The sequence below is a fragment of the Aotus nancymaae genome, unplaced genomic scaffold (assembly GCF_030222135.1).
Source record: "Aotus nancymaae isolate 86718 unplaced genomic scaffold, 86718_ANA_hifiasm-v0.15.2.pri h1tg000040l, whole genome shotgun sequence".
NCBI lineage: Eukaryota > Metazoa > Chordata > Mammalia > Primates > Aotidae > Aotus > Aotus nancymaae.
Window position 1 is genome coordinate 123,755,133 of NW_026988454.1, and position 27,444 is coordinate 123,782,576.

The 27,444-nt window shown below is 38.7% G+C and overlaps 1 protein-coding gene across 1 annotated transcript in view; it reads left to right on the top strand.

Moving 5' to 3' along the window:
• The window catches only part of BTBD9 (BTB domain containing 9), a 476,557-nt gene that overhangs the window by 340,055 nt on the left and 109,058 nt on the right, over positions 1–27,444 (top strand). The window contains exon 8 of the mRNA XM_012464347.2: positions 16,801–16,990. Coding sequence (XP_012319770.2) covers positions 16,801–16,990 — 190 coding nt within the window. The remainder of the gene's footprint in view (positions 1–16,800; positions 16,991–27,444) is intronic.

Genomic DNA, 27,444 nt, shown 5'->3' on the forward strand with positions numbered 1-27,444 from the left:
CTGTCTCAAAAAGAAACAAACAAAAACAATAATCTCTTGTAGTCTTTAAAAGCTACATGTTATCTATATTCCTCTTCTCACTTTTGCCCCCTAAAATGTTTTCTCCATCAAAAAATAGCTTAGTCTACCATGAGTGACCAAACCTTCTGTATGTGGCGCACACTTTTAGGCGGGAAGTTGAGAGAGCAGAAGGTGTGGATAATGCTTAGATAGCAACTCCTCTGCCATGGGCATATTTATTTTCTTTTTAAAGTTTAGGTCAAGACCTAGAGATTGATCATATTTTACTTTTCTAAGAAAACTTCCACTGATAAAGCAATTTTTTTCTGCTTTATTCAGTAACTTTTAGATTTTCTTAGCTTTTGGTAAGGAGTTATGTTAAGCAAGGTTAAGCGCCACAACCTCACATAGGCATCGTTTTCTAGCTTCGATTCATTTACTCAACAAATATTTATTGAGTGCCTACCATGGGCTAGGCATTATTTCTTTGCAGTGGGAATACAGCTGCAGAAAAGCAAAACAAAACAAAAGTTCCTGCCTTTATGAAACTCACATTCTGAATCTCTGATTGTCAGGTTAGATCATATTGAAGTACTGATGTGGGTATTAAGAATTGGGACAGTGCTAGAATGATTGTCTCATCTTGTTGATTTACAGAAGGTAAATCCACTGGGCTTGTGCCTTAGGTCCTTTTCTTCTTCCAGTTGTCAGCATTATTTGGTCATCATACCATTAATTTGACTTATTAGCAAAAAGCAGGAATCCGAATTAAGAGAAGGCCTGGCCTATAGTCCTAGCACTTTGAGAGGCCAAGGTGGGGGGATCGCTTGAGCCCAGGAGTCTGGGTCACCTAGTGAGACCCTGTCTTTATAAACAAAGAAATAAAAAAAGAATTAAGAGAGGTAGTACTCTTTTGATTTTGTTTTGTTTTATTTTTTGAAACGAAGTCTCACTCTGTCACCCAGGCTGGAGTACAGTGGCACGGTCTCGGCTCGCCACCTTTGCCTCCCGGATTCAAGCAAGTCTCCTAGCTGAGATTACAGGTGTCCGCCACCATGCCCAGCTAATTTTTGTATTTTTAGTAGAGATGGGGTTCCACCAGGTTGGCCAGGCTGGTCTTGAACTCCTGACCTCAGGTGATCCATCCACCTTAGCCTCCCAAAGTGCTGGGATTACAGGCGTGAGCCACCTCACCCAGCCTTCTTTTGATGTTTTACCTTATGAATTAGATAGTAGAGTTGATTATCAAATTGCTAGTTGATTTCTAGTAAAAACTGTTTCTTGAAAGGAAATTTGGGACTTGGGATAGATTTCCCTGATATACACATATCCATATGCATATATGTCACTGATATGTATATATATAGCACTCATATATATACATATGTGTGAGTGTGTGAAGTGTGTCTGTATGTGTCTCTGTTGGGCTCCTTTTGTAGATCCATACTTTGGCTAATAAACATTAATGAATAATTATGTTAAGATCAAAGTATAAACAGTAGTATGCTATTCACCAGCACATAGATATAGAATTCCTTCTTTTTTATGCCATAAGACTTAAGTGTTCCTTCTTAAGAAGACAAAATTCTGGTTTTTTGTTTGTTTGTTTTTGAGACGAGGTCTCACTCTGTTGCCCAGACTGGAGTGTAGTAGCACCATCAGGTCTCACTGCCACCTCAAACTCCCATGATCAAGTGATCTACCTGCCTTAGCCTCCTGAGTAGCTGGGGCTACAGGCATGTGCCACCATTTCTTGTATTTTTTTTTGTAGAGATAGGATTCTCCCTATGTTGCCCAGGCTGGTCTCAAATTCCTGGCCTCAAATGATCCTCCTTCCTTGACCTCCCAAAGTGCTGGGATTATAGGCATAAGCCACCATCCCTGGCCACAAGATTCTTTAATGTAGCAGCATTTTAGACCACCTCAAGATTCCAGAGGGTCAGAGGGTGATATTACTACATATTACCAGCTTAGAAAATATATTAGGGACAGAAATAATCTGTGTAATAAATCTGTTTATAAATGTGTCTGTAGAAAAGGAATTCTGAGTTCTTATCCCAGCCTTTTTCTTTCCCAAAGAGCTTGAAAGCATGATACTAATGATTTTGTGATAGTCTGTGGTGTCGATGCTCTAATTGAATTAGATTACCTAGGGATAAAATTGTGAAGCAGTAAGGTATAGCATAGGTGGAAATTGACAAATGAACAGAGTCAACAGAGACAACTGGTGAGACCAAGTTGTCTACAAAGGAGATCAGCATTCAAAATAATCATAAAAGGTTTTCTACTTTCGGAGGCTTACCATCTTTCTGGTTTTCATAAAAACAGTATTAAGAGATGTATATATGTAAAGTTTGATGAACAGGAACACTCGCATACTCATCATGCAGCCTAAGAAATAGGACGTTACCTATACAAAAATAAACTCAAAATGAGTTAAAGACTTAAAGGTAAGACCTGAAGCAGTGAAACTACTGGAAGAAAACATGGGGGAAATGCTTTATGACATTGGTCTGAGCAAGAATTTTTTGGGTGAGACCCCAAAACATAGGCAGCAATAGCGAATATAGATAAATGGGATTACACCAAACTAAAAAGCTTCTGCACAGCAAAAGCAACAGTCAACAGTGAATAGACAGTCTACAGAATGGGAGAATATATTTGCAAAGTATGCATCTAATAATGGGTTAACATTCACAATATATAAGAAACTAAACTCAATGGCAAAATAAATAAATAATCCAGTGAAAAATGGGCAAAAGATCTGAATAGATAGTTCTCCAGAAAAGACACACAAATGACCAATGGGTATATGAAAAAAGACACCACATCACTAATCATCAGGGAAATGCAAATCACAACTGCAGGGACATATTACTTCACCTGAATTAGAATGGATAGTATCAAAAAGACAAAAAATAACAAATGCAGGCATGGATGTGGAGAAAGGGGGAACCCTTATACACTGTTGATGGGAATGTAAATTAGTACAGCCATTGTGGAAAACAGTATGGAATTTCCTCAGAAAACTAAAAATAAAACAACCGTATGACCCAGCAATCCCACTACTGGGTATCTATCTAAAGGAAATGAAATCTATGACAGAGATGTCTTCACTCCCATGTTTATTACAGCATAATTCACAATAGCCAAGACATAAAATCAACCTAAGTGTCCATCAGTGTGTGAATGCATAAAGAAAATGTGATATATATATACACAATGGAATATTATTCAGCCATTAAAAGAATGAAATGCTGTCATTTGCAGCAATATGAAGGAACCTGTAAATAATTAAATGAAATAAGAAAGCCAGGTACAGGAAGACAAACACTGCATGATCTCATTCATATGTGAAGTCCAAAGAAGTCGATCTCATCGCTATGAGAGTAGAATAGTGGTTACCAGAGGCTGAGAAGCGTTAGGAGTTAAGAAGAAACTGGTCTACTGGTACAGAGTTACAGTTAGAGAGGAGGAGTAAGTTCTGGTGTTGTATTGCACAGTAGGGTGACTATGGTTAACAATGTTGTACTGTATATTTTAAGATAAATAGAAGAGAGGATTTTGAATGTTTCACTACAAAGAAATGTTAAATGTATGAGGCAGTGTATCCTGAAGATCTTGATTTGATTTTACACAGTGTATACATGTATTGAAACATCACACTGTACCCCATAGATATGTACAATTACAATGTGTCAGTTTTAAAAAAAAGAAACTGCACATTATGAAACCTTTGAAGCCCTTTGTGTGTTCCTCCCCCAGTTGCATCCCCACTCTCTTTCTACCCAGAGGTAACCACTAATCTGAATTTTAGTGTCTACTATTCCCTAGCTTTCCTTTCTAACTCATCACATATGTATGTGTCACTAAACAATATAAATGGAATTGTTTTCTATGTAGTTTTCTGTCACTTTTGCTTTGTAACAGTTTAATTTGTGAGATTGACCCTTGTTGATACATGTATTTGAAAAACAACAAACACTTTTTCTTTCTTTACATAGTTAACACTACACACTTGCAGTCACCAAAATGTGTGTAGGGGACGTATTTTCCCCCACATTAAGCAGTTCTCCAGCAGACAACAGCAGGGTGTTCTATAGTTCAATTATAGCAATAATTTGGAATCAACCTAAGTGTCTATCAACAGATGAATGAATAAAGATGTTGCTTATATACACAATGGAATACTATTTAGCCATAATAAAGAATGAAATCCTGTCATTTGCAGCAACATGGAGGGAACTGGAGGTTATCATGTTAAGTGAAAGAAACCAGGTATAGATAGGCAAATATCATATGTTCTTACTCATAAGTGGGAGCTTAAAAAGTTGATCTCATGGAGGTAGGGAGTAAAATAATAGGCACCAGAGGCTGGGAAGGTTTTCTGTGTTTGGGGGGTAGGAGGATGAAGGGATAAAGAGAGATTGGTTAATGGATATAAACACACAATTAGATAGAAGGAATAAGTTACAATGTTTGATAGTAGAGTAGGGTGACTATAGTAAATAACAATGTGTTGTGTATTTTAAATTAATTAAAAGAGAGGACTTGAAATGTTCTCAGTATATAGAAACAACAGATACTTGAGGTGATGGATACCCTGACTTGATCATTGCACATTCTATGCAGGTAGCAAAATATCACATGTACCCCGTAAATAGATACAAATATTATGTGTCACAAATATTTTTAATTGCAAAAAATGTGTTAAGGTCTTTTATATTGGTCAGGAGAAGGAGTATATAATTATTAATTTTAGCAATTATTAAATCTGGTATGCTTGCCTAAAATTTAAGAGCAGTAAAAAGATAGAAATGTAATATATAACTTCCACACCAAATCAATCAGGATAGCTGGTGGGCGAAATGAAAGAATCTGCACATTCATTAGAAAACTGGAGCAGAATAGGCATAAAGGTAAGGAGAGAGCAAAGAAGAAACATCTAAATAGAAAATAAAAGGGAGTTCAAATAAATTAGTAACAATAATTAAGGTGAGTAATGTAAATCTGCCAGTTAAAACACACACTGCCAGTTAAGGACACTGACTCTCAAAAATCTATTATATGTTATTTGCAAGAGACCAGAAGAATACAAAGTGACATGATACTGAGGAAATAGTAGACAATACAAAGGTGTTATAGTTACTTGACATCAGACAATGTAGATTTTAGGGCAAAAACATTAAGAATAAAGAACAATACACAATGAAGAAAAGTTCAACCTACCAGGAAGAAATAATTTCTAAAATGATGTACATGATATGATGTAGTCTCAAAATATATAAAGCAAGAATTGACAGAAATAGAAGGAGAAACTAACAAATCTATATTCATAGCAGGCGATTTTAATAGACATCTCCCAGTAATTAGTAAGCATATAAATATTTGAATAATACAATTGTCAGGTTTGATCTAATAAATATATATAGAACCATTCTTCCCCTAAATTAGAGAATATACATTATTTTCAGAAAAACATAAGACATTAATAAAAACTAGCCATGTACTAGACCACAAAGTAAATCTGAGATTTTACAAAGTCGTATCAGACACACCACAGTTTTTTGTCCACATTGCAATTTAATTAAAAATCAGTAACAGAAAGATAACTTCAAAAATGATATTTAGAAAGTTGAAAACATGCTTCTCAATATTTCGTGTGTCAAAGGAAAAATGATGAAGTTAGAAATTATTTAGAAATGATTAACTTTTAAAATACTATATATCAGACAAACCCAAATTGAGGGACATTCTACACGATACCTGACTGGTACTCTTCAAAACACTAAATATCAAAGCTTAATTGTAGAGGTAAAACAGGAGTTAAGAGTAAAATACTATATTAGCTTTAAATACGTTTTTTAGAAAAGAAAGAGATTAGTGAGTTAGGCATTTGTTTCAAGTAGTTAGGAAAAAATAGAATAAACCCAAAGGAGCAGGAGGAAGAAAATAATAAAGAGAGAGAGGAATTTAGTAAAATAGGAAATAAAGAAAAGAATCAACAAAATCCAACACTGATTCTATAAGAGCACTAATAAAATAGACAAACCTGTATAGAGCAAGGCAAAAAAGAAAGGCAAGTACAATAAAGAATAGTTTGAATGAAAAAGAGCTATACTGTGAAATACTGTATGCCAATATGTTTGTTTGTTTTTCAAGACAGAGTCTCACTCTGTTGCCCGGGCTAGAGTGCATTGGTGCAATCTTGGCTCACTGCAACCTCTGCCTCCCCGGTTCAAGTGATTCTCCTGCCTCAGCCTCCCAAGTAGCTGGGATTAAAGGCACATGCCACCATAACTGGCTAATTTTTTTTATTTTTAGTAGAGATGGGCTTTCACCATCTTGGTCAGGCTGGTCTCAAACTCCTGACCTTGCAATCTGCGTGCCTTGGCCTCCCAAAGTGTTGAGATTACAGTTGTGAGCCACTGCACCTGGGTGTATGCCAGTATGTTTGAAAACTTAAACAAAATGAAAAATTTTCCTAGAAGGGCCAAGAATATATGACAATGTCAGAGAGAAAAGAGAAGGGAAAGGAGGGGGAGGAGAGGAGCTAACTAAGATTTACGATTACCATAAAATTATAGTAATTAAGAGATCATGGTAAGGCACAAGACTAGTCAAATCAACCAGTGAAACAGAATACAGATCTTTTTTGTTTTTTTGTTTTTTGAGACAGAGTCCCACTCTGTTGCCCGGACTGGAGTGCAGTGACATGACCTCGGCTCGCTGAAGCCTTTCCCTCCCGGGTTCAAGCGATTCTCCTGCCTCAGCCCCTGAATAGCTGGGATTACAGGTGTGCCCCACCATACCCACCTAATTTTTGTATTTTTAGTAGAAATGGGGTTTCACCATGTTAGCCAAGCTGGTCTCAAACTTCTGGCCTCAAGTGTTCTGCCTGCCTCTGCCTCCCAAGGAGCTAGAATTATTACAGGCATGAGCCACTGTGTCCAGCCTCAGAATACAGATCTTAAATGGAGATGCAAATATATACAAAAACTTCTGTGTTACTAAAGTAACATAAATTAGTGGGGGAAAGGATGGGCTCTTCATTAAGTGCTTTTTATCCTTATAAATAAAAGATAAAAATAATCCCCATCTCACAGCATAGTAAAAATAAATTCTGAATAAAGAACCAAACATAAAAAGAAAAATTGAGAACTTTTAGGAGAAAATTAGGAAATATCTTTGTGAATTTGGTGTAGGAAAGAACTTATAATCAAGAATGGAAAAGTTTGCTAGGCGTGGTGGCTCATGCCTATAACCCCAGCACTTTGGGAGGCTGAGGTGGGAGGATTGCTTGAACTCAGGAGTTCAAGACCAGCCTGGGCAACAAAGTGGGACCTTGTCTCTACAAAAAAATTAAAAAATTAGCCAGGAATGGTGGCACATGCCTGTGGTCCCAGCTACTCTAGTGGCTGAGGCAGGAGGATTGCTTGAGCCTGGGAGTTCAAGGCTGCAGTGAACCATGATCACACCACAGTACTCCAGACTGGGTGACACAGTGAGACCCTGTCTCAACAACGACAACAACAACAACGATAATAAAATTTTTTGGAGGATACAATCCAAGATGGCTGATCACTAGCAGCTTGGGATTGTAGCTCCCAGAGAAAGCACATAGAACGAGAGAACACCACACTTTCAGACGAATTTTTGTTACCCACGGACCGGAAGATTCCCAGCAGAGGAGCCTCATGGGACGCCAGGGCGACTCTTGTGGCCAGCGTCATGGTTTTGCCGGTGCCCTGGCACAGCGGTTCTTGGGGCAGAGTAAACGGGACTGGGTCCCCTTTTGATCGACGTTTGGAGCTTCGGGAAGGCAGAGTCGCCCATTTACCTGATTGAAGAAAGGACTCAAGAGGGAAGCCAGACTGGAGATTCCCGGGCAGAAAAGCACCACGAATCTTAATACCGCTATTTTGGCCGGCGCAGTGGGTTGCTCGGATTCCGGCGCTGGGAATCAACAAGTTGGAAGTCCACTCAGAGACTTAACTTGAAAGTAGGCAATTACAAAGACAACAGGTGGATGAACTTACAATGATGGAAAGAAACCAGCATAAAAAGGCTGAGAATACCCAAGATCAGAATCCCTCTCCTTCTACAGGTGATCACAGTTCCTCATCAACAAGAGAACAAGGCCTGATGGAGAATGAGTGCGTTCCATTAACAGATTTAGGCTTCAGAAAGTGGATAATAAGGAACTTTAGTGAGCTAAAAGAACATGTTCGAGCCCAATGTAAAGAAACTAAGAACTTTGAAAAATGGTTTGATGAAATGCTAACGAGAATTGACAACTTAGAGAGGAATATAAGTGAATTAATGGAACTGAAGAACACAATACGAGAACTTCGCAAAGTATGCACAGGTTTTAACAGTTGAATTGATCAAGCAGAAGAAAGGATATCAGAGGTCAAAGACCAACTTAATGAAATGAAATGAGAAGGCAAGATTAGAGAAGAAAGAGTGAAAAGGAATGAGCAAAGTCTCCAAGAAATATGGGACTATCTGAAAAGACCTAATTTACGATTGATAGGTATACCTGAATGTCATGAAGAGAATGAATCCAAGTTGGAAAACTTTCCTAATCTAGTAAGGCAGGACAATACTCAACTCCAGCTAATCCAGAGAACACCACAAAGATATTCCTCAAGTAGAGCAACTCCAAGACACATAATCGCTAGATTCACTAGGGTTGAAATAAAAGAGAAAATTCTAAGGGCAGCTAGAGAGAAAGGTCACATTACCCATAAAGGGAAGCCTGTCAGACTCACAGCAGACCTCTCACCAGAAACCCTACAAACTAGAAGAGAGTGGGGGTCAATATTCAATATCCTCAAAGAAAAGAATTTTCAACCCAGAATCTCATATCCAGCCAAACTAAGCTTCATAAGTGAAGGAAAAAGAAAATTTTTTGTGAACAAGCAAGCACTCAGAGATTTCATCACCACCAGGCCTGCTTTACAAGAGCTTCTGAAAGAAGCACTACAAACAGAAAGGAACAACCAGTATCAGTCATCCCAAAAACTTACCAAAACGTAAAGAGTATCCCTATAATGAAGAATCTACATCAACTAATGGGCAAAGTAGCCAGCTAGCATTAAATGACAATATTGAACTCACAAATATTAATATTAATTCTAAATTTAAATGGATTAAATGCCCCAATCAAAGACACAGACAGGTAAATTGAATAAAAAGTCAAAACCCATCGGTACACTGTATCCAGATCTATTTCACAAGCAACAACATACAAAGACTCAAAACAAAGGGATGGAGGAAGATTCACCAATTAAATGGAGAGCAAAAAAAAAAAAAAACAGGAGTTGTAACTTTCGTCTCTCGGAAAATAGACTTTAATAGTAACAGAGACTAAAAGAAACAAAGAAGGACATTACATAATGGTAAAAGGATCGATGCAACAATAGGAGTTAATGATTATAAACATATAAGCACCCAATACAGGAGCACCCAGATACGTAAGACAAGTTCTTAATGACTTATAAAGAGACCTGGACTCCCGCACAATAATAGCGGGAGATTTTGACACCACATTGTTAATATTTGATGGATCAACGACATAGAAAATTAATAGGGACATCTATGATTTGAACTTAGACCTGGAATAAGTAAACTTAGTGAATATTTATAGAATTCTCCACCCCAGGTCCACAGAACATACATTTTTCTCAGTATCACATTACACCTATTTTGAAAGTGACCACATAATTAGAAGTAAATCACTCTTCAGCATTTGCATAGCATTTCACAGACTTAAAAAAAATATTGGTTGGCTGTTTGTTTTTTTTCTTCCCTTATTCCTTCCTGTCTCCGTTGTTAAGCACAATTATCAGCATAAAAGAGGTTTTTAATACCTATTTTTAGACTGCATTCCAGCCCAGGCAATAGAGCAAGAATCCTGTTCTCTCTCCCCACTTTTCTTTCTCTTTCTTTCTTTCTCTCATTAAAAAATAAATAAATAAATAATAAAAACAAAACACCTAAAAAATTCCAGAGGAAAATTTAGGAGACTAAAAAAAAAAAAAAAAAAGATTAGCCTAAAGCTGTATCCTTACGTATTTTAAGTTCAGCTTAAAGGTTTCTCTGTACATCAAAAATAAATAAATAAATAAATAAAATAAATAAAATTTTTTTTTGAAAAGGGAAAAGCACAAGTCATAAAGAAAAAGATTAAGTTTTTCAACTCCATATATTGACCTACAAAGGCTTGGCATACTGAAAATCAGTGAGAAATATAATTTTAAAAATAGGCAAAAGATAAAAATGTACAGTTTACAAAAGAGAAATTGAAAATGATTCCAGAGGGAAAAACAGGGGAAAATGTTCAACTTCACCTAACAAAAAAGTTAAAAACTGAAATCACATTGAGATCCCATTTCACACTCATCTGTCTGACATTACCAGAAGTTGGTGAGGTTGTGGAGCAATCAGTTGAGAGTATAAACTTTTTTTGGCACAAAATTTTACTGTTTTTGTTATACTTTAAGTTCTGGAGTACATGTACAGAACGTGTAGGTTTGTCACATAGGTATACACATGCCATGGTGGTTTACTGTACCCATCAACCCATCATCTATATTAGGTGTTTCTCCTAATGTTATCTCTTCTTTAGCCCCCCACCCCCCAACAAGCCCTGGTGTGTGATGTTCCCCTCCCTGTGTCCATGTGTGCTCATTGTTCAACTCCCACTTGAGTGAGAACATGCGGTGTTTGGTTTTCTGTTCCTGTGTTAGTTTGCTGAGAATGATGGTTTCCAGCTTCATCTATGTCCTTGCAAAGACATGAACTCATCCTCTTTTATGTCTGCATAGGATTCCATGGTATATGTGTGCCACATTTTCTTTATCCATTCTATCATGAATGGGCATTTGGCTTGGTTCCAAGTCTTTGCTATTGTGAATAGTTCTGCAATAAACCTATGTGTGCGTGTGTCTTTATACTAGTATAAAGACACATACCCAGTAATAGTATTGTGGGTCGAATGGTATTTCTGGTTCTAGATCCTTGAGAAATCTCCACACTGTCTTCCACAATGGTTGAACTCATTTACACTCCCAACAGTGTAAAAGTGTTCTTATTTCTCTACATCCTCTTTAGCATCTGTTATTTCCTGACTTTTTAATGATCGCCATTCTAACTGGTGTGAGATGGTATCTCATTGGGGTTTTGATTTGCAGTTCTCTCTCTCTTTTTTTTTGAGACGGAGTCTCACTCTGTTGCTCAGGCTGGAGAGCAGTAGTAGGATATTGGCTCATTGCAATCTCTGCCTCCTGGGTTCAAGTAATTCTCCTGCCTCAGTCTCCCAAGTAACTGGGACTACAGACACCCACCACCACGCCCAGCTAATTTTTGTATTTTTGGTAGAGATGATATTTCACCCTATTGACCAGGCTGGTCTTGAACTCCTGACCTTGTAATCCGCTCACCTTGGCCTCCCAAAGTGCTGGGATTACAGGCATGAGCCACTGCACCTGGCCTGATTTGCATTTTTCTAATGACCAGTGATGATGAGCTTTTTTTCATGTTTGTTGGCGGCCTAAATGTCTTCTTTTGATAAGTGTCTGTTCATATCCTTTGCTTACTTTTTGTTGGGGTTCTTTGTGTTTTCTTTTTTTTTTTTTTTTGTAAATTTGTTTAAGTTCTTTGTAGATTTTGGATATTAGCCCATTGTCAGATGGATAGATTGCAAAAATTTTCTCCCATTCTGTGAGTCACCTGTTCACTCTGATAATAGTTTGTTTTGCTGTACAAAAGTTCTTTAGTTATATTAGATCCCATTTGTCAAATTTGGATTTTGTTGTCATTGCTTTGATGTTTTAGTAATGAAGTCTTTGCCCATGCTTATGTCCTGAATGGTATTGCCTAGGTTTTCTTCTAGGGTTTTTATGGTTTTAGGTCTTATGTTTAAGTCTTTAGTCCATCTTGAGTTAATTTTTGTATAAGGTGTAAGGTCCGTTTTCTGCATATGGCTAGCCAGTTTTCCCAACACCATTTATTAAATAGGGAATCCTTTCCCCATTGCTTGTTTTTGTCAGATTTGTCAAAGATCAGATGATTGTAGATGTGTAGTGTTATTTCTGAGGCCTCTGTTCTGTTCCATTGGTCTATATATCTGTTTTAGTACCAATACCATGCTGTTTTGGTTATTGTAGCCTTGTATTATAGTTTGAAGTTAGGTAGCGTGATGCCTCCTGTTTTATTCTTTTTGCTTAGGATTGTCTTGTCTATATGGGCTCTTTTTTGGTTCCATATGAAATTTAAAGCAGTTTTTTTCTAATTCTATGAAGAAAGTCAATGGTAGCTTGATGGGGATAGGATTGAATCCATAAATTACTTTGGGCAGTATGGCCATTTTCATGATATTAATGCCTCCTATCCATGAGCATGGAATGTTATTTCCTTAAGCAGTGGAGAAACTCACTCAAAACTGTACAGCTGCGTGGAAATTGAACAATCTTCTCCTGAATGACTACTGGGTAAATAATGAAATTAAGGCAGAAATAAAGAAGTTATTTGAAACCAATGAGAACAAAGACACAACATACCAGAAGCTCTGGGACACGGCTAAAGGAGTGTTTAGTGGGAAATTTATAGCAGTAAATGCCCATGGGAGAAAATGGGAAAGATCTAAAATTGACACCCTAACATCACAATTAAAAGAACTAGAGAAGCAAGAGCAGACAAATTCAAAAGCTAGTAGAAAACAAAAAATAATTAAGATCAGAGCAGAACTGAAGGAGATAGAGACACAAAAAACCCTTTAAAAAAGTAAATGAATCCAGCAGCTGGTTTTTTGAAAAGATTAGCAAAATAGATAGACCACTAGCCAGACTAATAAAGAAGAAAAGAGAGAAGAATCAAATAGACACAATAAAAAAATGATAAAAGGGAATATCACCACTGATCTCACAGAAATACAAACTACCATCAGAGAACACTATAAACACCTCTATGCTAATAAACTAGAAAATCTAGAAGAAATGAATGAATTCCTGGACACATACACGCTCCCAAGACTAAAGCAGGAAGAAGTCGAATCCCTGAATAGACCAATAACAAGTTCTGAAATTCAGGCAGTAATTAATAGCCTACCAGTCAAAAAATGCCCAGGACTAGATGGATTCACAGCCAAATTCTGCCAGAGGTACGAAGAGGAGCTGCTACCATTCCTTCTGAAACTTCCAAACAACAGAAAAAGAGGGACTCCTCCCTTACTTTATGAGGCCAACATCATTCTGATACCAAAACCTGGCAGAGACACAACAAAAAAAGAAAATTTCAGGCCAATATCCCTGATGAACATCAATGTGCAAATCCTCAATAAAATACTGGCAAACCAAATCCAGCAGCACATCAAAAAACTTATCTACCACGATCAAGTCGGCTTCATCCCTGGGATTCAGGGCTGGTTCAACATATACAAATCAATAAATGTAATCCATCACATAAACAGAACCAATGACAAAAACCATGTGATTATCTCAATAGATGCAGAAAAGGCCTTCAATAAAATTCAGTACCTCTTCATGCTAAAAACTCTGAATAAACTAGGTATTGATGGAATGTATCTCAAAATAATAAGAGCTATTTGTGACAAATCCACAGCCGATATCATACTGAATGGGCAAAAGCTAGAAGCATTCACTTTGAAAACAGGTACAAGACAAGGATGGCCTCTGTCACCACTCCTGTTTAGCATAGTATTGGAAGTTCTGGCCAGGGCAATCAGGCAAGAAAAAGAAATAAAGCATATTCAAATAGGAAGAGAGGAAGTCAAATTGTCTCTGTTTGCAGATGACATGATTATATATTTAGAAAACCCCATTATCTCAGCCCCAAATCTCCTTTAGCTGATAAGCAACTTCAGCAGAGTCTTAGGATATAAAATCAATGTCCAAAAATCACAAGCACTCCTATACACCAAGAATAGACTAACAGAGAGCTAAATCATGAGTGAACTCCCATTCACAATTGCTACAAAGAATAAAATACCTAGGAATACAACTGAAAAGGGCTGTTCTGAAGGACCTCTTCAAGGAGAGAGTGTAAAGCTTTACAACCACTTTGGTGAATAATTTGGCAATATCTAGGGAAGTTCAATTTAAGTCATAGCCATGAGTGTAATTCCACTTCCACATACATAGAAATCTTAAGTATTCCTTTAAGAAACTCTTACTTGGGAATACAAGAAGACACCTTTGTTTGTAATGGCAAAGAAAACAATGGTAACAATCTAAATGTCCCTCAGCAAGAGAATAGATACATAAATTTTGGAATATTAATACATTGAAATACTTTATATACTTGAAACCGATGACCAGATGTACTGTGTGTTAAATGTTTTTTCATCCAGGCTTAATGTTTGCAGTAGGCATTAAATGTTGTTCACCAAATACTCCTTTTTTTTTTTTCTCCCTGGTGCTTTTCCCAGGCACATAGCAGGTTTGTGCTTTCTAGTCCCCTTTGAAGTTAGGTAAGGCCATGTGACCTGTCTTAGACAATGAAATTTGTGCAAAGTTACATGTGTTACTTTTGGGGAAGAGTTTTAGGAGCCAGTGCCCAGCTTACTCTCTTCCCACTGCTGCTGTGATTGGGGAAGCACATGTCACTATGAAGCCTCTGTCACTGGGATCCCTGAGTGATACAATGAGCAGAACCTCCTGGCTGATTGTATTGAATAAATGTGTTCTATGTGAAGCCACTGAGAGAGTAGGGGCTTGTCAGTTGCTGCAGTATAACCTGTCTACAGTGTTATCCCTCAGCTCAATTTACTGTACATCTTGTGCCATTTCCTTTCATTCTCTCTTCCAAATCAAAGAATACTGCCCTTTTTCCAGGAGACAGAAGTACCATAGCTTACCTTCTAAATTTAGTCCACTTCTTTTTCTTTCCAAAGTCACAGGGAGTTTCTCTCTGAGCTCCTTCTCTGCCAGGAAACTGTCCTTACAGGTGATTTCACCAGTGTTTTTGCATGTTGCTTTGGAGTTAAGCTTTATAATCAAGGAATTCATCACCAGAAAAATTAATCCTCTTTCTCTCCCTTCTCTCCCTTCCTTTCTTCTCTGTGGGTGGCTTTACTCAGCTACAGAAAGCAAAGCAATTAGTGAAGGCATATGAGATGAGGGCTTAAGTACGAGCATGTCCAACTTTGGAAAATAAATGAGTTGCGTAGAAGATATATGTAGAATTACATTTTCTTTTCCAATCTACTTTTAAATTATCTGAAGTAAGCTACAAACCTTGAATATAAGTAGGTTTTGGTTAAATAACTTAAATGTCTGGAGAAAATTATAGGTTTTTGTTTTAAATGCACAGAAAAGGTCCCAGGGGACTTAAAAGGCCCTTACCTTTTATTCTCTTCTCAGTGTTTAAAGAATTTACATCATCCTGAGCATCCATCATTTTGTATAGGTTCTTGACTTTTATAAATGAGCAGGTTGATGTAGATTTGAAGTACAGGAAGAGAGACTAAAAATCAGAACACCTGGGTTTTTAAGATGAAGCAGTTCACGAACAATGGGAAGAGCGTATATATTGCAATGCACAGAATAGTAGACAAACAAAAAAAAATCAATCATGGCTGAGGGCAACTGTATATTCTGAAATGGGTTTGGTGCCACGTCCTGGATCACTTTCCTATTATGTGAATTTCAGAATTCTGAATTAAACATGTTTCTTTAAGCAGACTTTCAGAAGAATAGATTAAATATCTGTATTAGACATAAAATCTTTTTTTTTGTTTGTTTTTGAGAGGGAGTTTCACTGTGTTTCCAAGGCTGGAGTGCAGTGGTGTGATCTTGGCTCACTGCAACCATTGCCTCCCAGGTCCAAGCAATCCTCCCACCTCAGTAGACCGAGTCGCTGGAACCACAGATATGTGCTATGACGCCTGGCTAATTTTTTATATTTTTGGTAGAGATGGGGTTTCACCACATTGTCCCAGCTGGTCTTGAACTCCTGAACTCAAGCAATCTCCTCTCCTCAGCCTCCTAAAGTGCTGGGGTTACAGGCGTGAGCCACTGCACCTGACCCAGTTAATATTTAGAACTTTTGGTTGGGGTCGGGGGGCTTCCAACATTTCATCTTCCCTCTTCCCAAGCTATTTTATTTTTCTGTATTAATTTCCTAGATGCCCTTTTTAGTTTTACATTTATGTATATAGCTCTAAACAAAGTATGTTTTATTTTGACTTTGTTGAAAACTTTGTATAAATGAAAACATAGCCTGTATTTTTCTATACCTTGCTTTTCCTTTTCCCTTTTCTTTTCTTCTCTTTTCTTTTCTTTTCTTTTTTCTTTTCTTTTCTTTTTGAGGCAGAGTCTTGCTCTGTCACCCAGGCTGGAGTGCAGTGATGTGATCTTGGCTCACTGCAACCTGTGCCTTCTGGGTTCAAGCGATTCTCCTGCCTCAGCCTTCCGAGTAGCTGGGACTACAGGCTCGTGCTGCCATGCCTGGCTAATTTTTTGTATTTTTATAGAGATGGATTTTCACCATGCTGGCCAGGCTGGTCTCAAACTCCTGACCTCAAGTGATCTGCTCGCCTCAGCCTCCCAAAGTGCTGGGATTACAAATGTGAGCCACCGTGCCCAGTGGGTTTAACTTTTTTTTAAAGCTATTTGCCATGGAAAATGTATTCATATCTGAAGATGATCAAAATGTTCTAATTTTTCTTTTACCATTGATTTGAGATAGCAGTTAATTAATTTTGTTCTGAGCACACTATCAAGATATATTTGGCTTCCCTTATCCTGATGCCAAATCTTGTTTTCGGATTCACAGTTCCTATGGAGAACATTGCAACAATTGCTGATTGTGCCAGCGTGATCGAAGGAGTCAGTCGGAGCCGAAATGCCTTGCTGAATGGGGACACTAAGAATTATGATTGGGATTCTGGCTACACATGTCACCAGCTAGGAAGTGGTGCGATTGTGGTTCAGCTGGCACAGCCATACATGATTGGGTCAATACGGTAAGAAGATTACTCCTCATTCATTAGTTTTAAAATGGAAGATACACATACAGGTTGTATTTTGATAAAATGAAAATCTGAATAACTTTAGTGAAGAAACACTACTGTTCTTTGCTCTAAGTATCAAGAAAGGAGTGGGAGCCAAAGGAAGGGACAACAATGAGATATAGGGTGCTTGTTTGGATTTTCCGCTGGGGCAGTACACAGAAGTTAGACTCATGGAGGAACTAGACAAGAGGCTTCTCGCTGGGTGGCTTGTGTCCTTCTCAAAGGTCAGTTTGTATTGGTTAGAGACTTACAGGATAATGTCAAGATAGATTATATAGAATGAAAAATCATTTTCAACTTTAATAAATTACATATGAACCAAACAGGTCTGAAGTTGAGATCTGGTTCTGAACCATCTTAGTGATCTTGGTGTCTGGGCTTTTCGTCGTTCCTTTTTGTTTTGTTTTAAGAAGGGAACTAACCTTGCTTGATTTATAGGATTATATAATTTTTAAATGTGAGACTGGTGATATCCCTCAAAGGATATACACACATGCATTGCTTAATGGCAGAGATACAGTGTAAGAAATGCACTGTCAGCCAATTTTGTCATTGTGGAAACATCATAGAGTGTCCTTTCACAAACCTAGATGGTATAGCCTACCACATACCTAGGTTAGATGGCGTATCCTATTGTTCCTAGGCTACAAACCTGTACAGCATGTTACTGTACTGAAGACTGACTTATAACACAGTGGTAAGTATTTATGTATCTGAACATGTCTAAACATAGAAAAGGTACAATAAAAATGTATGAAAGATAAAAAAATGGTGGCTGGGCACCATGGCTCATGCCTGTAATCCCAGCACTTTGGAAGGCAGAGGTGGGTGGATGACTTGAAAGCTCAGGAATTCAGGTTCAGCCTGGGCAACATTATGAGATTTCCATCTCAATTAAAAAAAAAAAAGAAGATTACAAAATGGTACACCTGTGTAGGGCATGTACCATGAATGGAGCTTGCAGGATAAGAAGTTGCTCTGGGTGAGTCAGGGAGTGAGTGATAGGTGAATGTGAAGGCCTAGGACATTACTGTATACTACTGTAGACTTTAAAACATTGTACACTTACACTACACACTCTTTCTCTCTCTCTCTCTCTCTCTCTCTCTCTATATATATATATATATATATATTTTTTTTTTTTTTTTTTTTTTTTTTTTGGCGGGGAAGGGGAAACAGAGTCTCTCTCTTGTCACCCAGGCTGGCGTGCAACCTCTGCCTCCCAGGTTCAAGCGATTCTCCTGCCTCAGCCTCCCGAGTAGCTGGGATTATAGGTACCTGCCACCACACTTGGCCACTTTTTGTATTTTTAGTAGAGACAAGATTTCACCATATTGGCCAGGCTGCTCTCGAACTCCTGACCTCAGGTGATCTGCCTGCCTTGGCCTCCCAAAGTGCTGAATTACAAGCATGAGCCACAGCGCCTGGCCAACCCTCTATTTTTTTAATGAAGTAATAGTGCTACAACATTATGATGTCATTAGGCGATTGGAATTTTTCAGCTCTATTATCTCTTGTGAGATGATCATAGATGCAGTTTGTCCTTGAATGAAACATCATTATGCAGTGCATGCCTGTACTTTTAGTTCAAGAGAGCCATCTGGGTCTTAAGTAGGCAGCTTTTTCTTTTCTCTTCATCTTTTTTTTTTTTTTTAACATTCTAAGAAGGTATCTGAAGGGCTAATGAAAAAAATGTAATGTGCATATGTATATGTGTATCTTAGCCCACCTGAAGTAAAGGTGTTGGCAAGGCATAACTGCCTTTCCCCCGTAATGTTTCACCACATTTGCTTGTTGTTTCCTGTTCTTATTTTAGAGTTAGTATGTGTACAGAAAGAAATAGCACAAAAATAAGGTAGTAATTTTCTAATAAGCAAAGGTTTATTGATGTTTAGGCTAATAACCACAGAGGTTAATGCTGCTTGCCGGTTTCCCGGGGCACCGTAAGTAGCTGATGCTGGGTTTCTTGGAGAATTCAGACTGTGAATTTTTCGTTTAAATCGTCAGCCCTTTTTTATAAAGGGTCACACTACAGGCTAAGTACCATAGACAACCAGTCACAGATAGAGAAGCCTCGAGTTCATACCACAGGCCAGACCAACTTACTTTGTTCTTAGGAAGGGGAAGAGACAGGCCATATCAGCTATGGGTACAAATCAACTTCCGTCAAATAGCAAACAACACCCCACCTTCCTTTCTCTTATTTGTATGCATTAACTAAAGTACTCGTAAACCATCTATTTAATAAGCTATTCAAGAATTTTTGTTGAAGAGGATGTGAAACTTATCTCTGTATTTTCCATTACAATCTATCCCTCTTTACTTTAAAAATCTGGAAAACAGTTGTCTGTCTTTTGTCTACTGGCACTCCTGATAGCCTCCACAATTTCTTGAAGATTACCAGTCGTGGCTCTGAGATTACATCTGCAATTTCTTTCAGCAGGCTTGGGGTGTAACTCATCTGAGTCAGGAGACTCAAAATCATTTAAATTGACTAGATACTCTCTTTCACTTCACCTATTTGGGACTTCAATTTTCTCTTTATTATGTTTGTTCTGACATATCTAATTTGAAGACCAGTCTCCTTGCCAGTGAAGATTGAAATAAACGGGAACTTAGTAGCTCTGCCCACTCTCTTTTAATGTTCTCCGTATTCCATTTGCTTACCTGTTACCCCACACCTCCCTCCCCACCACTGCCACCATCTAACAGTGCTCTATGCACATCTCAAACCAAGATGTCTAAAATGGAATTCCATTGTTCTTCCCTCCCTGTTCAAGTCACATTATATCATGATTCCCCATCTCATTCAGTGGCACCATCCATTTGTCCATTACTGGAGCCAAAAACATGGGAATCTCCCTGATTTCCTTCCTCTCCTTCACTTTCCTCTCTCATCCAGTCAGCCATAAAGTTCTGTCAATATGGCCTAAACATCTCACAAATTCTTTTCCTCTTCTCTGTCCCACTACATTACTATAGTTGTTTCAGTTTTCTACCTGATTTCCAGACCTCCACTGGGCCCCCCACTTCCCCATCCACAACCATCCCTCCCTCACATCTGATATGACCACAACCTCCTCTCAAAGGATTCATGGTTATTACTTGCCTTCTGGAGAACGTTCAGACTAAGGCATTTAGGAACTATCTGACCTACCTCTGTCTATACAGCCTTGTGTCCTGCGTCAGCACCCTTCCCCATCCTACCCAACCCTGTGCTACTCTGGACTCTGTCACAACCTATCCAGCTATTGAGAGCATCTTACCTTTGTGCCTTTAATTCTTTGACCATGCTGATATCATTGTTTGCGTCTCTCACTACCTTCTCGTTACCTCCCTTTCTACCTGGCTCTTTTTTTTTCCCCCACTTTAAGGCTTCACTCCTTTGGGAATGCTTCTCTAACCATCCGTTATCTCCTGGCCTTATTGATAGATCCCTCTTCAATGATCCCATATATTTTGTATACAGTTTATGTCAGAGCATTGGTATTATAAATGTTCACTCGCTGCCTCCTCCTAGTCTTACTTGATATATAAAAACCTGTGGCAACTCGGAATAAGCTTCCCTTGAAAGATTCAATGTACTGATGAGGTAGTCTATCAAGAAAGAAAGGGAAACTGGGAGGAGAGTACAGTAGGAAGTCTGGAATTTTAAATCTAATGTGGACTGCATGAGGTTGTTATCAGAGTGACAACTCAGAGAGATAAACAGGCTCTTCATGTGGCAAGGCCACCTTGGCCTCTAGCTGTACTCAGAGAATCAGAGACGTTGAATCTGACTCCAGAAAAGGCTGTCACTGGGACTTAACGCAAGAGAGAACAGTGTCCACTTTGGTTTTCCTTAATGTAGAATGAAAGTGGTTCTCCCAAACAATCTTTCTTTTCTTGACTCAGAGTGGGGATGATGAGCATGAACACACCAAAGGCAGAATTGTGTATCTCAGCACAGTATGAAGCCTCCAGCCTCCTTAAGCCTGCTTTTTGTTTTTTTTCCAGGGAAAAAAAATCCATGCAATTGAAGCTCTATATAACTGGCTGAGCCTTCAAAGAGACACGTCTCTGTGAAACTAACATTATGTTGTCAGGAACTGCATTTGCCTCTTCTGTGACATTATTAAGAGGAAAGGGAGAGAGATTTCTTAGCCACCAGTGCTTGTGGACAACGCTGGAGATCTTGGCAGGCTGCAGTTAGCGACAGTTGATGTGGCCAGATAGACATTTATTGACAGGAAACTAAATGAGTGGCACCCCTTCATAGGGATGGGTAATTGACCACTGACAGGTTGATTAGTCAGTGACATTTGACCCACAGCTTCTATTGCTTGTGATGGCTGACTTGCTTTCCTAGGCATTGTATCTGAAAAAACCCAGTGATTCTGAATCAACACCAGAGGGAGAGTATTAGACAGCCCAGTGACTTTACAGTTTCCCCATCTAGGAGGAAGGAGAGCTAGAAATCCTGGAAGCCCTCTCTTACCCTGGCTGAGGTAGGGCCCAATCAATGGTATATTGGCGTTAAGTATTCAAGTTCCTTTATATTTGGTGACTACAAAGGCAAAAGTCTCAAACATGATGGCGCGATCATGGCTCACTGCGGCCTTGACCTCCTGGGCTCAAGCAATCCTCTCACTTCAGCCTCCTGAGCAGCTGGGACTACAGGCATGCACCACCACAGCTGACTACTTTTTAGGATTTTTTTGTGGAGACAGGGTCTTGCTTTGTTGCTTAGGCTGGTCTCAAACTCCTGGGCTCAAGTGATCCTACTGACTCAACCTCCGGAAGTGCTGGGATTACAGGCGTGAGCCCCTGCACCTGGCCAGACATGAATTATTTGGTCACTGCATTTGCTGTTGCTAAGTGAAGGACATAATTGCCTTGTGACTAAGGATTTATTTTGTTTGGCTGGTTTCATCAACAGAAGCCATTTCTTCCTTTTCTGAGAGTTTACTCTGTAGCTGGGTAGGCAATAGAGCCTTCTTTCTTGACAGAAAATGCTTGGGTCTAACCAAGCATGGTCAGTGTCAGTCTAATCCTCTTAGGGAGTAAGATACCAATATCCTGTGGGGTGTGTGTGTGTGTGTGTGTGTGTGTGTGTGTGTGTGTGTGTATATGTATACATATATATAGTATATATCTCTATATATATGTATGTGTGTGTGTATAAGTGGTATACTAGAGAGGGTGGACTCAAAACATGATATCTGACCCTCTCTCTATACCCGCATTTTCTTTCGTTCATTCAACAAAATTTACTAAGCCCTTTTCTGTGTGCTAGGCACTATTGTAGGCACCGAGGCTAGGGCATTGAATAAACAAAATAAACATTGGTGCTCTCACGGAACTGACATTCTAGTGGGGTTGAGGGGAGATAATAAATGCTATTTGTAAGATGGCTGATATTTAGAAATGTTATGGGAAGTCAGGAGGAAAAACCAGCCAGGAGACGCAGTCCAGTTTTAGATTGGGTGGTCAGGAAGGCCTCACTAAGAAGGGTGAAGTGTAAGCACATCCCAAAGGGTGGGGAGAGTAAGCCCTCTGAGGATGAGCATCACAGGCAGTGCCAAGCCCTGGAGTGGAGATTGCCTGGCAGGCGATAGGAACAGCTAGGAGGCCAGTGTGGCTGAAGCAGAAAGAGGGAGGGGAGAGTACGGTCAGCTGGGAGATAGCTTTGAGAGGTGACAGCCTGAGATGTTTCCATGCCACCCACCAACTACCACCCTCGTTCCAATGTTTCTTCAGCGCCATCAGAGCAGAGGAGGGGCAAGGATGGGGATGCCCTCATGCCTTTAGAAGCCACCGTCTCTGCTCCTGACCTTCCTTGATCTAGGCCCCTCCTAGAAAAGAAACAGCAGGAGGCGTCTAACTTTTACCATTTAACAGGAACCTCTCTTGTCTCTTGCATTTCTTTCTCATTCCCAAGGTAGCATAACTGGGAAATAAAGGAGTTTGTCCTTAGTGTTGCTAGGTTTACAAGCACAGCAAAAGTTACTCATTTTATTTTCAAGAAAAGTGAGAGAAATTACCTGAAATGTACCTTAAAAGTGGATAATTGAGTAGTAATTATATCATCTTCATGCCATTTTAAAAACATTAAAATTTAAATAACAGGAAATCTTTAGAGGCTTGACCACATAAAAAGACCAAAGTAGAGTCGTAATAACTAACCAAATCCACCTAATGTCTTAGTTTATAGTTCCTTTGTCGCCTTAGTTTAAGACTTATTATCTTTCTACTTGCTAATTGTGATATCCTTTTTAGTGTTTTCAGGCTAGTATAAGAAATCAAATATGCTATGCATTAAGTGTATCTATCATCCAGTCTTTCCCGGCTAATAAATGACAGCACTTTGTTGAAACTCCAATTATAAGATAGTCAATTAAATTAACAATTTTTACATCGGCTTGAACAATGGTATTGATATGTGCAATTGATATGTGCAATAGTATAAGTAAAATACCCCAAATCCTTTAAATAACAAACCTAATAGTAAGTAGGCTGCCAAAAGATGGGACTGTGTAGATGGATGCAGCTAGATAAACCCATTGTCTCTCTGGGTGTTAGGAGTATTAAAAAGTTAATGACACAAAAGTATTTTGAGTTCCTCAATTGGAAAATGTCATATAAATGCAATATTAGGACAAAAATATCTAGCCTAAAGTAGGTTCTTGATGGGTATTCATAAGCTTTTTAGTCTGTGGGATGAAGGTTTTTGTTTTGCAAAAGGAAAAAATACAGTTCTACCACTTTAAAAAGTTAATCTGACACAGAATGTCTGAACCACAAATCAGTTTATGTCTTACAGTTATTAAGTAGATAAAAAGAAGTAATAGCAAGTTGATCCTAAAAAAAAAAAAAAGAATTACATATGCCACTGTGGTCCTTATTCATCTGGTATATTTTTCTTTCTCTGTGAACTGTCAAGCCCATGGCAAGTTTAATTGTCCTTTCACTATTGTGTGGCTACAAGCAACTCTAGGTTGTCTATTCAGTTTGTAAATTACCACGACCTCCTTTAGACTGCTATTTTTTCTTCTTCCTGCTGTTTACCACCCTGCCTAACTGTTGCTCATCCACTTCCCTTCAGAAGCATAAGTGCAGAAAAGAAAAAGGAGAGGAATCGTAAAAAATTCTATTTTTTTTTCCTACTTAATAGCCAAATGAAGGCTTAGTCGATAAGGTGGGTAGAGGAATTGAAGCTAATGACTCAAATAATGTTTTGTAATTATTTGAGTATTTTCTACATCTGTGCTGCCCTCAGTGTCTAGTAGGACCACAGATAATCGCAAATTGAAGATAGTGTTTTTTAACATTGTGATGGGCTTGAGTCTTTGCAACAGTTTCCAAATGCCTAGTATGCTTCTTTGTGCTGTGAGTACTCAATAAACATTCATTGACTAAACTGACAACATAGATGCTAGTGTAACTAAAGGGAGTTCTATCTATCAACTAAATTGGACATCATATTTGCTCAGTGTGTCTCATCTAAGTGTATGTGAGGAAACTGCTAAAGATCTGGCATCTCCAGCAAATGACTGAGATTGAGCTCCAGAGTTAGGCGCTGACATTAGCACAGGTGAGAAGGTAAGAATGCTTGCCTCACTTGTTCCATGCCACTTCCATTTCATTCTGTCTGAGTGCTGCACAGGCAAGCAGTACATCTGTTTACATTAAGACAGCCTTCGTTGCAACCTAGAGAGCTAGAAATTTCCTTTTTATAGTCTGAAGAATACAACCAGCATCTAAATAGATGACTCTTCTGGCTTGGATTAAGATTGCCTATAATTCTAGTCACAATTGGAAAGATATTTTACAAAATGTGCTTCATATCAGTCATGCTGAGTGTCATCTGTCACAGCCCTGAACCAAGAAATTCTTCCTTGTCTCACTGATATGTGATTTATTACTAAGTGCTGTTTCTCTCTGAGCCTATCTGCATCACACTAAAGTCTTCTTTTATCACCCTCAGACGGCAGAGCTCTGGTTCCCAGAAAAATCGTAGAGTAAATAATTATATCTATGGTTCCCAGTAGGTGCTGAAGTCTGAACTGTGCGAACGCTTAGAGGGCCAGAAATCCTGGATCCTGGGAACAGATAGCAGGATAGTTTGGGGGCATGGTAAATATGCCTCAGCCAGTTTCATCCTAGAGGTATTTCAAGACCAGAAAGTATTGCTATGGCAACTAAGTTGTATGTTAAAAATACAGGAGGGGTGCTAGAATTCAGATGTTCTTTGGAAAAGCAAGAAAGGTCAAATGCCAAAAATATATATGTGTTTGTGTGTTCATGTGTGTGATTTACCTCGCATGTCAACCATTTACCTCTCTTGAGTGATTGGAGAACTTGGCAAGTAGTCATCATAACGTAGCTGGATATATGAAAACAATAATCCTTTTAGCTTTCTAAGATTTTAACCCATCAAGAAGACGTTTTTTACACAGGATTTCAGCCCCATCTGACCCAGTATTTCATGCACACATGGGTGTTTAGTAATTATCTAGAATTGTTAAGAACTGTTTAAAACAAATACTTAGTGATTTCAGCAATCATTTCAAAAACCAGAATCATTCACCTTGGAAAACGAAATGAGTGGAAAGCATCAGCCTCCTCCTTCTGTGGCAGATGTTTTATGTGCTGCTGCCCCAGGATGGGCCACATGGGGTCACAGAAATGCGGCTGTTCTCATGAGGGCTAACAGAAGCATAGGACTTTGAGCAAAGTGAAATTTCTACACATTTAATACATCAAATTGCTTTAATATAGCTTTTGAGTATTAAATGAATAAAGCTCTTCTGAAAAAACTGATGAAGGGTCACAGTCATTTAAGGTTAATTCTTGAATTAATTCAAAGCAGTAATCTACCTTTGAAAATCTTCATATTCTTTCCCCAAGTATCCTTAAATCGGAGACTCTTTTCCCAAGAACCCAATTTTGTCACTTTGTTCAGATACTTTTGGTACATCTCTTGATAGCTACCTGATGTCAGTGTATGTCTCTTTTTAAAAAGCTTAGGCCTTTGTACATTAGTAACCACAGAGGCACTTGACCAAAACATACTTGTATATCTGCTTAAGAACAAGCAGAAGCACTGAGACCAAGAAAAACTCTTCCACGTCCTCTTCTTGCCCCTCCTCTCTGTCCACCTCCATTTCTGCATTCTTCTCCTAGGAAAGATGATTATGATGACCAGCTGGTTGGTGTCCGTCAAAGACTCCTTTCAGCAACTTTCCTGGACACTCAGGGGCTTAGCTCTAGCTGAGGAATCATTTTTTGCCTGCTGCATTGCCTCTTTCAGCAATGTATCAGGTTCAGCATAAGGGGGATTGGTTACATAGACAAATGCAGAGTGTGCTTTTACTTCTCCCTGGATTTTCTTTCCTTGCTGCCCTTAAGACTTAATGGTCAGGATCCTCTTTCTTCCTTTTACCTTATTATGTCTGAAATGAAGTCCCTCGATGATGACATTACCTGCCTTGCCACATTATTCTTTTACTGTAACCAAATACCAGCCAAGATTGTTTAGACCTTCTGTACAGTTTAATGTTTAGAAATGGCTAATGGTTCTTTTAGTCGCCATATCTTACAGTGGTTCTGGAGCTTTAGCTGCTCTTACTGTCTTCATTTACAAGATGAAGAAATCAAAGTATAGTTTGAGTTTCATCCCTTTCTCTCCATCAGAAGTAGGACAACACAACCCATGCTTAAACTCCAGCTCCAAAGATTCTAATTTGTTGCATGATCTTGCAGAACCTCCTATAGCCTTAAAAAGAAAATGAGAGGAGCCATCACATCTTATGGTTCAGCCTACCCTTGTTTTCTATGGCCATAAATTATGAAAACTGCCATTATATGTTGCAACTCAGACTTTACATTTGTTGAACTAGTGGTCATTTGCTCCAAAGGAGTTTGCATTTGGCTGCAAATAACAATCTCAGTGAGAAAGACATCTTTTTTGGGGTTTTATTTTTTGTTTTGTTTGTTTGTTTTAGTGTTACATAACAAAAAGTCCACAAGGCCATGGCTGCCCATACTGGTTCTGCGTTTCAGTGATCTCTGCAATTTTCTTGGTCTTTTCCATGTGTATTTTTGCCCCCAGAGAAACAAGATAGGAACTACAGCTTTAACTACCATGTCTGTGTTTAGGCAGGAAGAAGGAGAAGAACAAAGGAATACAAGGATAAAAGCCTACCAGCCAAGTTTGTTTGTTTTTATTAGGAAAATCCAAAGCTTTATTTGAAGCCCTACCCTGCCAACTTTCACTTAGAATTATTAGGTAGAACTGTGTCATACGGTCAGCCCTAGCAAGGTTGGCTAAGAAACTGAGGGTCATGGTAAGGGGGTGGACTTATCTAGCCAACGGCTCTGCCACGAAACACTACCTCCTGCTTGACATTTCACGTGTATGTGCT